Source organism: Alexandromys fortis, unplaced genomic scaffold (genome assembly GCF_014885135.2).
Source record: "Alexandromys fortis isolate MF-2015 unplaced genomic scaffold, M_Fortis_MF-2015_v1.1 scaffold_9, whole genome shotgun sequence".
Lineage (NCBI taxonomy): Eukaryota > Metazoa > Chordata > Mammalia > Rodentia > Cricetidae > Alexandromys > Alexandromys fortis.
The window spans coordinates 14637721-14651800 of NW_026067892.1; the positions used below are offsets into that span (position 1 = coordinate 14637721).

At 43.5% G+C, this 14080-nt stretch overlaps 1 protein-coding gene across 1 annotated transcript in view; it reads left to right on the top strand.

Annotated features, from left to right (window-relative positions):
* The window catches only part of Reep3 (receptor accessory protein 3), a 77334-nt gene that overhangs the window by 19766 nt on the left and 43488 nt on the right, over positions 1 to 14080 (top strand). Inside the window, exon 2 of the mRNA XM_050142678.1 lies at positions 9782 to 9854. Coding sequence (XP_049998635.1) covers positions 9782 to 9854 — 73 coding nt within the window. The remainder of the gene's footprint in view (positions 1 to 9781; positions 9855 to 14080) is intronic.

Here is a 14080-nt window from a genome sequence, read left to right on the forward strand (position 1 = left end):
TCTTTCCTTTTAGAGTAGAAATCTGAAGCTCTGCATAAAATTAGAGTTTAGCTCTGGCAACATGAAAATTCCAAGCTTCGCAGCTTGGATAATGTGCAGGAAGGCTCCCCGAGGAATGGTGCTGTCTCTTTCCGTCCCTGACAGTTTTAAACCTGAGCCTTTCATTCTAGAAGTCAGGATTTAGGGGATGTTTTCTGCTGGGGCTCTACTTCTCTCCTTTGCTGTTTTTCTTTTGGGCTATAGCCTCTTGGTAGAAACTCTTGTAGCAGAGATTTTTATCAGCAAACCTCTGTAAGGATAGAAGTCACACATTGCTTTGACAGGGATCAAAGTTCTTCACTGGACTGTAACAAGCACACTCTATCACTTGATCTTGAACTAGTTGTTGAATGCTGTTCTTAGGAAAGCATAAATTGATTGTTTTAAAAGATTGGTAAGTTGTGGGCTGAGAGTGTGGCTCAGCTAGCAGAGTGTTTACCTAGTGCGCACAGAGCCCTGGTCCAGCGTCAGTCAGCACCACATAAAATTGGTCATGGTGGCAAATACCTGTAATTCCAGCACTTGGGCGCTGGACTACAGCGAGCAGGGAGACCACAGTCTTGAGGGTCATCCTTGACCCCTGAGTGAATCTGAGGGGTACTGAGACCCTGCCTAAAAGTTTGCAAGCTGCTATTTCGGTTTCACCGTGTAACTTACTTCATTACAATCTCTTAAGTCAAGAATCAAGTTTTACAAAAGTCAAGATAACAAATTCCTTTCAGGATTCCTTCAAGCTGTGGTCAGAATATGGCAACCGATGCCCTCTTCTAGCCTGCAGGGGCACTGCACATACGCGGTCCATAAATAGCATTCAGGCAAAATCCCCGTACACATTAAAAAAAAAATCTCAAAAGAAAACCTATACCTCTAGTTAGCTCAGTGGTTCTCAACCTCCCTAATGTACGACCCTTTAATACAGTTCCTCATGCTGTGGTGACCCCTACCATAAAGTTATTTTAATTGCCACTTCATAACTGTAGTTTTGCTAGTTATGAATCAAAATTTAGAATATTTTTGGAGGTTGCCGGTTGCCAAAGGGGTCGCGACCCACAGGTTGAGAACCGCTGGGTTAAACTCAGGGTGTAACCATACCCTTGAAGTTCCAGGAATAGGAAATCTGGAGCAGAAAGGTCATGAGTTCAAGACAACTTTGGTTATGTTACATGATTCTGTCTCCCCTCCCCCCCAAAAAAAATTAATAGTAAATCCAGTTAGGACTGAACTCATGCTGACACCCTATAATTTCCACATGATCAGTTTTAATCCACAATGAGAGTGAGCACGCTGCTTTCGAAGACGCGGCATGCGGAAGTTCAGTTGCTCAGCTCCGTTTCTGAGGGTCTCGCGTTCCTAGTTCAGAGGGCCTTCAGAAAGTGGTGTGCGTGTGTGTGTGTGTGTGTGTGTAAGATTAGGGGAGGGGCTCTACAAAAAGATTATTCCCTGGGAGACAAAAAAAAATCTGAAAGCTACTGTCGTAAAGTAGATTAGCAATAGAGTTCTTAAATGTGTGTGTTTGTGGCCAGGGAGCAGCACACAGGTATCATGGTGTTAACCTACTACTATACAAAGTGAGTTCCAGGGCTCCCTCCACCATGACAAACAAAAGAGCATCCGAGACACTGTCTGCATGCTCAAAGTGACTTTTGCTTTGCATTTTAACTATTCTATTCATTTTTATGTAAATGAGTGGTTTTCCTGCACGTGTGGCTGGTACCCACGGAGGTCAGGAGAGGACTTTGGATCCCCTAGAGCTGGAGTTACAATCAAGAGCCAACCGTGTGGGTGCTGGGAACTCAACCCAGGTCCTCGGAAAACAGTTTGTGCTCCTCACTGTTGAGCCACCTCTCCAGCCCACCTAATTCTATCTAAAATACCCATCCATGTTAAGTGTATAGCAACAGTACGTCCGATGGTTTATAAGGAGGCTCTTTGGTGATGCTCGTGTGGTTAAGCTGAGGTTATATACTCATGGTACCATTATGGAAACTGTGTCCTGTTTGTTTGTGTGTGTGCGCGTGCCAGAAGGGAAGGGTGCATGGTGTGTGTGGAGGCCAAAAGACTTGGCAACAGTGGTCGTGGTTGTGTGGAGGCCCAAAGTCTCGGTGGCAGCCGTGGTTGTAGTCGTCATGGTGATGGTCGTGGTCATGCTGGTAGTTGTGGTTCTTGTTTGTTAAAACAGGGTTTCCCACTGGTTTGGAATTTGCAAAGAAGGCTGGGAAGGCTGGCCATTGAACCCTAGGAATCCCCTGTCCCCAGCGCCCCATTGCTGAGATTACAGTCGGACCACCACACCCACCTGTTCACTGGGTTCTGGGAATCAGAGAATCAGAGGTCGGTCTTCTGCTTAAGAGGCAGTGTGAGGGAAGGACCTTACTTCCGGTCTGTTTCCTCTGCTCCTGAGCACCTGAAAGCAGTTCCGTGCCTCACCACACCGACCGCCGCGTTATAACTGCATTGCTCTCCTCTGCTCTTTTGGACAATTTGAGAAATCCTTTTTACCAAGTGGATATGTTGAATAAAAATATGAGGATTCGGAAGAGAACGGCAAATCAAAGGAATTTCGTGAATAAAATACAAATACGCCAGTACAATGGGCCACCACAACAGCTTTGATTCTTAGTTTCCTGGCAATCTGTGAGAAGGAAAGGCAGGATGTGGTCTTATTAGAGAGAAATAAGAATATGATTTTTCTTTTCATTTTTGTTTTGTTTTTGTTTTTTGAAGCAGGGTTTCTCCGTTTCCACACACTTTGTAGACCAGGCTGGCCTTGAACTCACAGAGATCCTCCTGCCTCTCTGAGTGCTGGGATTAACAATGTGCACCACCACTGCCCGGCTAAGAACATGAGAGAGAGAGAAAAGTAGAGGGGGAGCACTAAGCACTGTGTTGTAATACCAATTCCCTATGCAAACCTCACACATGAAATTTCACATGTAAGGGGACAAGCATAGTGCACCTGTCCTTGACACTGTCCCTCCAGTGCACAACAGCCATTTCTATGCTTCAAAAAAATGTTATACTTTTTCTTCCAAAGGGGCTAAGTAACCTAGGGTATAACCTGGTGATCACACTTGATCCACTGTTAGGATGACCATTCCTGGAGGAATAAAGATTTTAGAACAAAGCAGTAAGGGTCACGGGCAGCTCTCTATAGCTTCAGAAGCTAGGTGTGAGGCTGAGAAGCCATAGCGCGGCACCACAGAACTGAGTGTGGTGAATGACTGGTGGCCTGTCTTTACCACCGGAATGGGGCTGGAGGAAGAACCACCGTGAGTTGGCCATGCCTGCTCCAGCCTGTCTATTGGAGGAGGGACGCCTGCAGTTTGTCATCCCTGCTCCAGCCCACGTGTGTTCAGGCAAAGCGCATCTCTGGGAGGCTAATTCCTCTCTGACAGTGGTGTAGGGTGCTGCACTTTGTGTTGCCTTCTAAGCATGGGATGCTGATTGTATCAACTTCTCCAGACAAACCCGGTGCTTCTGTCTTCCATCCTTCTGATTTTTGATACTCTAGTTGATTTCATTTATTTGGCATTACTTCTGTTTTAGTTCATTTCTAGTCTCAGTGAGGTTTTCTTTTTTTGTTTAGTTTGGTCCTTTAGTAAGAAACCATGTGTTTGTTTGATTCTGAAAGGAGTGAAATAAGAATTTGCCAAGAAATATACATTGAAAATATGTAGGCTTATTAGATTAACTATGTGTTATATATGTTTTAACAGTCTGTGGCTCAAATTTTTTATAGTGTCAGATTATGGAAATGTAATGATGAAGGTTACTGTTATATGTGATATTTATTGGTCTCTTTTTTTAGACGTGACTATATGACTATTTAATCCATATATTTATCCTACTCTTCAGATTATTTCAGATTTATTTTATTTAATATGTATGAGTATTTTCCTGCCTGGTTATGTATACCACTTGCATGCCTGGTGCCCATGGAGGCCAGAAGAACGTGGCAGATCTCCTAGAACTGGAGCCATGTGGCTGCTGGGAACTAAGCCTGGGTCCTCTTGCAAGAGCAACCAATGCTCATAACCACTGAACTATCTCTCCAGACCCTGTTTACCTTGTTTTAAAAACTACTTCTTTGGGGGCTGGAAACTTGGTTTGGCAGTTAAGAGCCCTTGTTGCTCTTGCAGACGACCTGGGTCCAATTCCCAGCACCCACATGTCAGCTCACAACCAAGTCTTAACTGCACCCCCAAGAGAATCTAACATCCTCTTCTGAGCTTTCAGGGCATCTGACATGCACATGGTACACATACATACACATAGGCAAAACACGCACATACATAACATTAATCTAAAAATTATTTTCATACCTGTTTGGCTGGTTTGGTTGTTCTGTTGTGGGTTGTTTTGTTTTGTTTTGTTTTGAGACTGATAGCCCAGACTGACCTCAAACTTTCAGTAGTCCTCCTGCTTCCGTTTCCCAAAAGTTAGGAATACAAGTGTATGCCACCCTGGATAGCTAGGAATAACAGTTCTTTCAATTCAATGTGTATTTTCATATATTCCTGGTAAGTTAAATATGTGGGTGTTCAGAGAGAGAGAGAGGGGTATGTAACCATGTCCATTTTTCTGTTCATACAATTCAAGGAGCCACTTTGCTTTACTAGAAGTGTAGGCTATCCTGAATTTTTTTGACCAAGTTCTCTCTCTTTGGGTGGAAATAGGATGGAGAGGAAATGAGTAACTATTTCTTTCTGCCCGTATAACTTTCAAAACAATTCAAATTTCTAGTTGGATTTTATCTGGAGTTAAATATTCCCTTTTTAAAGCTTAAGTGGATCTTGTAGGTGGCCTCCTAAAACACTGTTTCGTTTTATAACTGCCCTTCTTGGCTCCATGCCCGACCTCCCGGTTACAAACATTCACAGTAGACCCCACTGAAGGGCAACACCTCCCTCAAAATCAGCCCCTAGAAAGCATGGCTAATGTGACTAATAGGTTAGTTACCCAGCAATGTTCACATAGGACGGTAATAACTTGCCAGGTTAATAAAGACTCAGTCCCTAAAGCCCACCCCACTACTTATAAAAAGATACTTCCTCTTTTTTCCCAAGTTGCAAATGAGAAGCAATGAGGAGAAAAGCGTTAGGGATCATCTACTTGTTTGATTTTTTTTTCTCTGTTCAATGTAGAGATTTAAAAATTAAGGACAAATCAGTTTCCTTTAATCCCAGCACTCACAGAGAAGAGGATATCTGGCTTAAAGGACAACCTGGTTTAAATAAGGAGACTCTGTCTCAAACAAACAAAATTAAATAAGGGCACAGCACCTGTATTCGAAGAATCAACTAGCACCAAACTTTACTATATTTGAGAAAAGTATCTGTTTTGGAAACCAATTATATACTAAATAATGCATTAAGCCATCTAAAATTATCATACCAAATACAGGATGACTAAGGCAGACTAAGATTTCTGTAAAATTCAGAATGACCGTGATTCAGATGTTCCGTATAAGAAGACGAGAGCTTGGGGGGGGGAATTGCGTGACGTAATTAAGCAAGAACAAGACAGAAAGAGAAGGAAGGCTGGGAAGACAAAGTAGAGAAGGATGAACCCCAGGCAGGAAGCTATGCTCAGGACCCATAGAAGCTTAGGAGGCATAGTGAGGGTCCACAGTGGAACAGATGGTTTGTACGAGGCAGTGATTTCCAAATTATATTTTGAAGAGTCCCCACAGAGGCTGATCAGCAAGGGATTGGGGCAGCCAGCTAATGACATCCTGGAGCACAGTGGCGCAGCAGGTCCATCAGAAACTAACCTGCCAGCACAGGAGTGTACTGGGATTGGTCCGAATGTCAGCTGGGTGGCATGAACCCTGGCCATGAGATTGGTGGTGGTGGTGGTGGTGGTATGTCTGTGTGTGTGTCTGTATGTGTATCCGTGTCTGTCTGTGTGTGTGTGTCTGTGTGTGTGTGTGTGTGTGTGTGTGTGTCAGTCACAGTGAGAGTGTGGAGGTAAGAGAACACTTGTTGAAGTCATGTCTTTCTTTGTACTGTAGGTTCAGGGATTGAATTCAGGCTTGGCGACAAGTGCCTTTACTTACTAAGCTATCTTTTCTGGCTCTGAGTATGAGCTTGAAAACACAGCCGGAAAAGTAGGTGCATCTGCTCTCACCAGGGAAGAGCCCACAGGCCCGGGAACACAGTGTACGTAAGGTCTAGGGGCAGGAGGTGACAGACCCATAGAGAGGCACCAAGACTGCCGCCTTAAGCTCCAGTTTGGTGAGACTGAATTATGTGGCAATGAGAAAGATAACACCGTGATGGTGTGCACTATCTGAAGAGAAATACAACATGGGTTAAACGTGTCTATGTGCTGTGGAAAAGACAGCTGTGCTGGTAATTTGCAGGTGTGTGCCTCGTGGGAACAGTGAGGATCCGCACGTGGCCCCCTGGGAATTGAGCTGTTTTATACTTGGGTCCACTTTGTAGGTTTGTTGCTAAACTAAAAGCCCTGGACTCCGGCACAGCTAAAAGTCCCAGAACCACAGACGAGGTCTGTACGACTGGTAGGTGACAATCACGGGGTTCTGTTGCTGGGTGAGGCAGAAATTCTCAGGGGTGTGGCTTCCAGTTGCTGAAGAAAAAAGTCCCCAACAGGAGAGAACTTGCCATTTCTCTTCCGACCTGGGGACATAAAGCCACAAACCAAGGCCTAAGGAAACCACCAGGAAAGCACCCGGCTCAAAATAAATACATATAAAAGCTGCGAGGGAGCTAAAAATAGAGGTGTAAATATTTACTCAGTGAAAGAAAGATCTAGCCACCAGGACTATAGCTCAATAATGGGACACTTGCAAAAGGCCTCGGGTTGGGTTCAATCCACAGCATCACAAGAGAAAAAGAAAGGCAGGCTGGAGAGAGGGCTCAATAGTAGAGCCATGTTGTGCTCTAGCAGAGGGCCCAAATTCCCAGCACCCCTGTCAGGTAGCTCACAATTTCTGTTAGTCCAGCTCTAAAGTGCCCAGTGCCCGGTGTCTTTTCCTGACTTGAGTGGACACCTTCACTCCTATACACCTACACACACACACACGCACATGCTTAAATATAAAACAAGTCTTTAAGAATAAAGAACAGGAGCCGTCTGTCTGAGCCAGGCGTGATAGCACTTGTCTAATGCCAGCCCTTGGGAGGCAGAGGCAGAGGCTCAAGACTGCAAGCTCAGTTGCTTGCTGTGTACCAGCCTGGGCCACATAGCAAGACCTCCATCTGTTTGTTTGTTTTTTAAGACAGGGTTTCTCTGTGTTACTGAAGCACGATTAATTAAAAACTCAGAGACAGAAATTGGGGTTCAACCTAAAGGTCATGAAAAACAAAACAGCCAGCCACCGGCTCTTACCTCTACCTCAGTCTGAAATGGTGATCCTGCCTCCAGGAGTCTTGGAATGAGACTGAGTTTGTGAGCTGTCTCCTCCTCTTTTAAAATCCTCTCTAGGTCTGGGATTAAGGGCGTGTACCACTACCGCCTGGTTTCTATGGCAAGCTAGTGCAGCTACTGGGATTAAAGACGTGTGCCATTGCCTACTGATCAAGGTTAACATACACACTAATGATTTCTGTTGATATTATGCACCCTTGATATAATATGATAACAATGGTACCTGGCCTCTGTAGTCTCTTCCACAAAACCCATATCTCTGGCTAATCATAAAAAAAAAAAAAACATCAAACTTGAAGAGAGGAATATCCTACGAATACTTAACCAATACTCAGAACTGTCACAGTGACCTTAAGATCAAGGAAAGTAGGAAATGTACAGGCCAAAGAAAACTGTAAGGACATGTGAGTACCCTATGTTGTACGGCTGGGTGCCTAGAACAGAGGGCATCCAAAGGAAGCCTGGGCTGAGGTATATGTTCCCGGTGTAAGACAATGATGGGGAACTGTGCGTGGGATATATAGGAATTATCTATACACTTTCTGAAAAACTTACAAACTAAGATAAAACAACCGTTTAAAACAATAGAGATAACTTGAGGCAATGGTGACACACTGGTGGGATCTCTGAATTCAAGGCCAGTCTGACCCACAGAGCTAGTTCCAGGACAGCCAGGGCTACACAGAACAACCCTATCTCGGGTAAAGAAAAAAAAAAATGCTAGTAAACACTTGAAAAAAAAATCAGATTTACTATTACTATTATTTTCTTATTTTTATGGCCTATTTTTAATCAAGCATGACTTGAATATGTAGGAACATAAAATGAAGCGATCTCTCTGGAGGGATGCTGAAGTAGGTGAAAGCTACTTCTGGAAGGGTAATTTCAGAGAACTGTTTCCCACAGTGTTATTATCTGCAATAGGAATGCTCAGAGAGAAACCAAAGTGTATAAATATTGTGGGAATCTGCGACCTTGGGGATAGTACTGCCGAGTGACATTTGAGGACATACGTTCCATCTAAAACACAAAAATTAACTGTAAGCCCTGTTCTGTTGTGACGTGTCTTCCTATCCTTTATATGGTTGCTGGTATTAATAAATGTATCCAAAGCCAGGTGGTAGTGACGCGTGCGTTTAATCCCAGCACTCGGGAGGCAGAGGCAGGGGGCTCTCTGTGAGTTCAAGGCCAGCCTGGTCTATAGAGTGAGTTCCAGAACATCCAGAACTGTTATGCAGAGAAACCCTGTCTTGAAAAACAGTGAATGAATGAATATACATTCGAGTCCTATTGGTGATTTAAAGTAATTTTATAAATGCTTAGAGTTGTATTTAATATGTATTTGAGAAGTTCCTATACATGTATATAATGTATTTTGATCCTGTCACCCTCACACACACTTCTACCTCTTGGTTCCTCCCAGGTCCACCCATCTCCCCATACTCAGAGTTATTGTAATGTATATCATAGCAATATTGAGTACCACTTCACAGCCGTGTCATGTGTAGAAGTCAGCTGCTCAGGATGGTAATTTGGAGAGTGAAACTTTGAGGGTTTTTTTTAACCACAATATATTTGTGTGTGTGTCTGTGTCTGTGTGTTGAGTTTGCTATCTAATGAAAGAATAGGATCTTTGTATAGTAATTTTTTAATTTTATTTGGGGTTGTCTACAACTGGTAGGGTTGGGACAATGTTTATTTTTGATTTCCTATTATTTTTTATTTTGTAGTCTTCAGGAAAAGAAAAATGAAACCTTGTTTGGTAATGAAAAAAGGATACCTTAAAAGTTTGGAGTTTTTTGTTTTTTGTTCTGTTTATCTGGTTGATTGGTTGGCTGGCTGTGTTTTTCAAAAGACAAAAGCTTCATTGCCATAAAGCTGCTATCTAAAGTACTAATATGCTCTTTTTTATGTAAGAATATGTTTGGAATTTGTTTCTCAGAGTAGGTTTGGTTTCTGTATGACTTTATAGTGTAGCACAACTAATAAAAACAGAGACAGATAATGGGATTCGACCTGAAGATCAGAAAAGCAAAGCAGCCAACCACTAGAGAGCTCTTACCTCTATCAAATCTTCAGACTGAAACGAGGGTGAATTCCTGTCTCATCCCACCTTATAATCTTCTCTAGGGCTGGAATTAAAGGCATGCACCACCACCGCCCGGCCTCTATGGCTAACTAGTGTGGCTGTTTTGCATTCTGATCTTCAGGCAAGCTTTATTTATTAAAATGTAAATTAAATATCACTACTTATAGACACATTAATTCACCATCATCACGTGTTTCCTGAGTTAAGTCTAGAGCTGTTAGAAGCCTTCCGTGTTGAATTAATCCACCCCTTTCCTTCCAGGCTGGTGTTTGGAATGCTCTATCCGGCGTACTACTCCTACAAAGCTGTGAAGACGAAAAATGTCAAGGAATATGTAAGTAGATTTCCGTGATTCTCCTTTAGCATGGCAGCAGTACACAAACCTTGGGGAACTGCTGCCGTTTTAGAGAGCTGGATGGATGTTTGGGGCCAAAAGGTGATAGGAGTGTTATGAAAATAATCATGTTTAAAAGCTAACTTTGGAAACAGCTGACACTAGAGCCTCAGATAGCCTTGGCTGAGCGCTGGCACGTGAAGCAGTGATGGGCTGCACCTGACAGTGAGTCACCGTGGACCAAGGTCTGTGTGCCTGCTTGTTTGTTTGCAGCTTTTGAGGACAGGCTGTCGTTTTCTCTTGTGATTTTACTGCACAAAACCTCCTCTTTCTGGGCCTCTTCTCGCTTTTGATTGAAAACAATGGCAGGCTCGAAGCAAACTTTACAACGTTTTGGTTTTTGTTGTGGCTTTTTTTGCGTGTGTGTGTGTGTGTGTGTGTGTGTTCACGTGAATGCATGGGGGCACACCTTAGTGCCTGCGTATATGGAGGCCAGAGGTATGTAGAATGTATTCCCTTTTTATTTTAGGGACAGGATGTCTCTGGGAACTTGAAGCTAACTGGTTCAATCAGGCTAGGGAGCCAAAGAGCCCAGGATCTCCATCCCTCCCAGTCTCCCCCATCCCAGGGTTACAAGCATGTACCATAGTGCCCAGCATCTTGTGTTGTCTGGGGGCTCTGAACTCATGTCCTCCAAGTTGCCAGCTAGCACTCTCTTACCTGTGAGCCCTGGCGTAGCTTCCTATTTCGCTGGAGCACATTTCCAGAGAATAACAATAGTGTACTCTGGGCAGTTAAGGAAAAGAAACTAACAGACAGTACTGAGATGACTCACACCAGTAATAAATGGGGTGACACTCAGGAGCCAGAACGTCCATTTCCCAATGAGCCATCCAGGCCATCCAGTTGCATTTAGTACTTGCATAGTGCTGTGCAGACAGCAGACACCATCCATCTCCTGCCAGCTCTCTCCGTCTGAAGAGAAACCAGGCTCATTAGGCCGGTGCTCCTCCCCCACGCCTTCCTGCTGGAGACAGTCCCATAAACAGAATCCTGCCATAAGTGACCTTTTGTGTTTGGCTTCTTTTGCCTGCCCTAATGTGTTTCAGGTTCGTCCGTGTTTTCACATGTTTCAGTGCTTCGTTCCTCTTGATGGCCGGAACAATGCTCCATTGTACTGGTAACCCAAACAATGGGCTGTTTATCTGCTCGTGCGCTGACAGACTTTTCGATTGTTCTGCTTCTGTCTTTTGGCTGTTATGAATAATGCTGGCACAAACACGCCCGGATGAGCATCTGCTTAAGTGCCTGTTTTGGGCTCTTGGAGGTGTTTAACTGTGGTTCTTTGTAAGGGACCTTGGTTGGCAGGCCTGTCATCTACTCTTCAAGCGATCACAAAGATAGAAATCCAATCTTGATTCTTCTTGAGAGTCTGTTTCCAGGTATTTAAGTTTGCATAGAGCACTGGCTGGAACTTTGGCAATTAACCTATTGAACTTTTATAGTCATTTTTCTCTTTCATATAAGGCCGATTTTTGTAATGAAGTGTATGTATGCATAGACCCACACATCCCAGTTATAATGGTGAAATACATTTATGAGAGGTGGAGAAGTTACTTGGGTGCACTCTGGACTTTTTAAATCCTTTTATGATACAGATCTCTTGGATCTAGGATTGGGAAAGTAGTCTTAAGACATGGAAGCATATTAAGTCATACTAATTTAAATTCATTTTATACGTGGCTTGAAGGGACATATTTCAATATATGCTGTAATAAATATTTCAAGTACTGTGTTATAGTGCTGGCGTATGTTAGTTTTTAAAACAACACTTGCTTTCCATTTACATCGCCTCTCAAGCTGCCTGCGGTGAAGGCCCTGTTTGGTTGTGTTTGTTTTGTGTGTCTGTGGTGCCAAGGGTAGAGCGATTTTGCTTTGTTTCTCCTGGGAATCATTCACCATTACTTTTGTAAAAATAAAATGAAATCGAGCCACTAGTAAAACAAAGATGTTGAGGCCATCAGAGACATGGGAAATACACCACCAGAGTTGTTATTTGTTTCCATGGACATGAAATGCTACCAACTTAGTGCTTTTCGTGAAATAACGTCAACTTAATGCTTTTAGCCAAGCATACCACAGCCTTGCACAGTTCCCTAGACAACACTGCTCTACTGTGAGATTCTTTACTTGGAATTCTCTTTCCAGTGGTAAAAAGATATGCATGACCCACAATCTCTAAAATGACATGAGAATACGAGCCATGGAGTGTCCTGCCGGCCAGACTTTAATAAGTGCAAAGCCCCATTTGCAGTGTCTATTCAGCGGGCTCTTTTTCTTACTCTAGTGACTGTGCAGTTAAGAGCCGGACGGTAGACCTTTCAGCTGGGCACTCATGTCACCTCTAAAGCATTCCAGGGCCAAGTGTAGACATGCTTGCAGTCTTAGCACTTGGGAGGATGAGGCAGGAGGATCACTGAGGACTTGAGGTTAGCCTGAACTACAGAATAAAGAGATACTGTCCCAAATGGAAGATAGATAGGTAGGTAGACAGATTGATGCCCTGTCCAGATCAATAGATTGACAGGTAGACAGGGGAGTAGGTAGATAGACAGACGAAAGATATATAGATAGATAGATGATAGATAGATAGATAGATAGATAGGTAGGTAGATAGATAGATGATAGATAGACACACAGAGATAGATAGACAGATGGTAGATAGACAGACAGAAGACAGCCTGTCCCAGATAGATAGATAGATAGATAGACAGACAGACAGACAGACAGACAGACAGACAGACAGATCATATATACACACAGGCAAACAGATACGCAAGCAACCTAAATGGACAGCAATAAGAATATAAAAGTATTAAGTATAAATAAATCACCTCTATGTGTAAATGAATGCTTAAAAAAAGAAGAAATGGTTATTTAGATGTTGATCTAGTAATTAACAAAAAAGATTAGTCCACTTTCGCTATGCATCAGTTTTGCTTTCTTTTGGGTCAGGTTTAATCATTGATCGTTTTGTAATCAAGTCTACTTTGAAAATACACTGAGTGCTAAAATCAAAACTGAACAGGCACTGACCCAGGAGAGAGGGAATTTAAGAAGACGGTAGACCTCCCAGTCACCCACTTACCTAACAGCAAGGCTCTGAGAAACCAAGTATGAGGTGTTGTGTGTGCTCCTTAGAGCGACGCATGTACAGCCCTTTATTCCCCATGCATCTCAGAGTGCCGTGCCTGCTTTCTGCTCCTCCCAGTTACCACACTGTTCTAGATAGAAAGTCACAAAATGTTTATTCTCAAACATCCCTGGAGTTCAGAAATTTAAAACGTGTCCACCTGGCTGTGTTCCCTCTGGAGACTCTGATCTGATGGAAGATCTGCATCATTCCGAGTTGGAAGCTGCCCACATTCCTTGGCTTCAGGCTCAGTCCCTGTGTCTTTACAGCCAACAGCTCAGGGCTGAGATCTTTGGATGCTGCCAGCACTGGGCTGTTGGCCTTCTGCCTCCTCCTTCCTCTTGTAAGGTCTTTTATGAATGACTGGGCCCACCTCTCAAGGTTGTCCGAAGTTTGGCCTTAATTCTGTTTGCCTCCTTGTTTTCTCTTTATCATATAACTTAACATGCTTACTTTCTCAGAATTAAAACATGGACCTTTTCCAAGGGAAGGAAGCAGGATTCTGTCAACCCCAGTAGTAATATCCCTACTCATTCTTACTGTCAGTTCACCTGTGAGGGCCCTTGCGATGCAGCATTGGTACCACACCAAAGCATTTTGGTTGCTAGTATTCTGTTCAATCAGTTCCACAATGCTGCTCCCTTTATTCTATTGTTGTTGTGCTTGTTGCTATTGTTATTGTTTTGTTGTTTTTGAGACAGTCTCTGTGTAGTTCTGGCTGTCCTGGATCTTTCTGTGTATACTTAACTGGCCTCAAACTCAGAGAGATCCACCTGCCTCTGCCTCCCAAGTGCTAGGATTAAAGATATACACACCACCACACCCAGCCCCTACAATGCTCCTGTTACAACACAGGCAATGGGGCTAGGGAGGTGGCTCAGTGGTTTAAAGCACTTGCCCTTGGAAATGACCTCATTTCTGTTCCCACAGCCATCTGGCATCTCATGTCCCTAATTCCAGTTCCAGGGGATCGATACCTTCCTGTGAGCTCCCAGAGTATCAGGCACATATGGTGCACACACAGACAGATAAA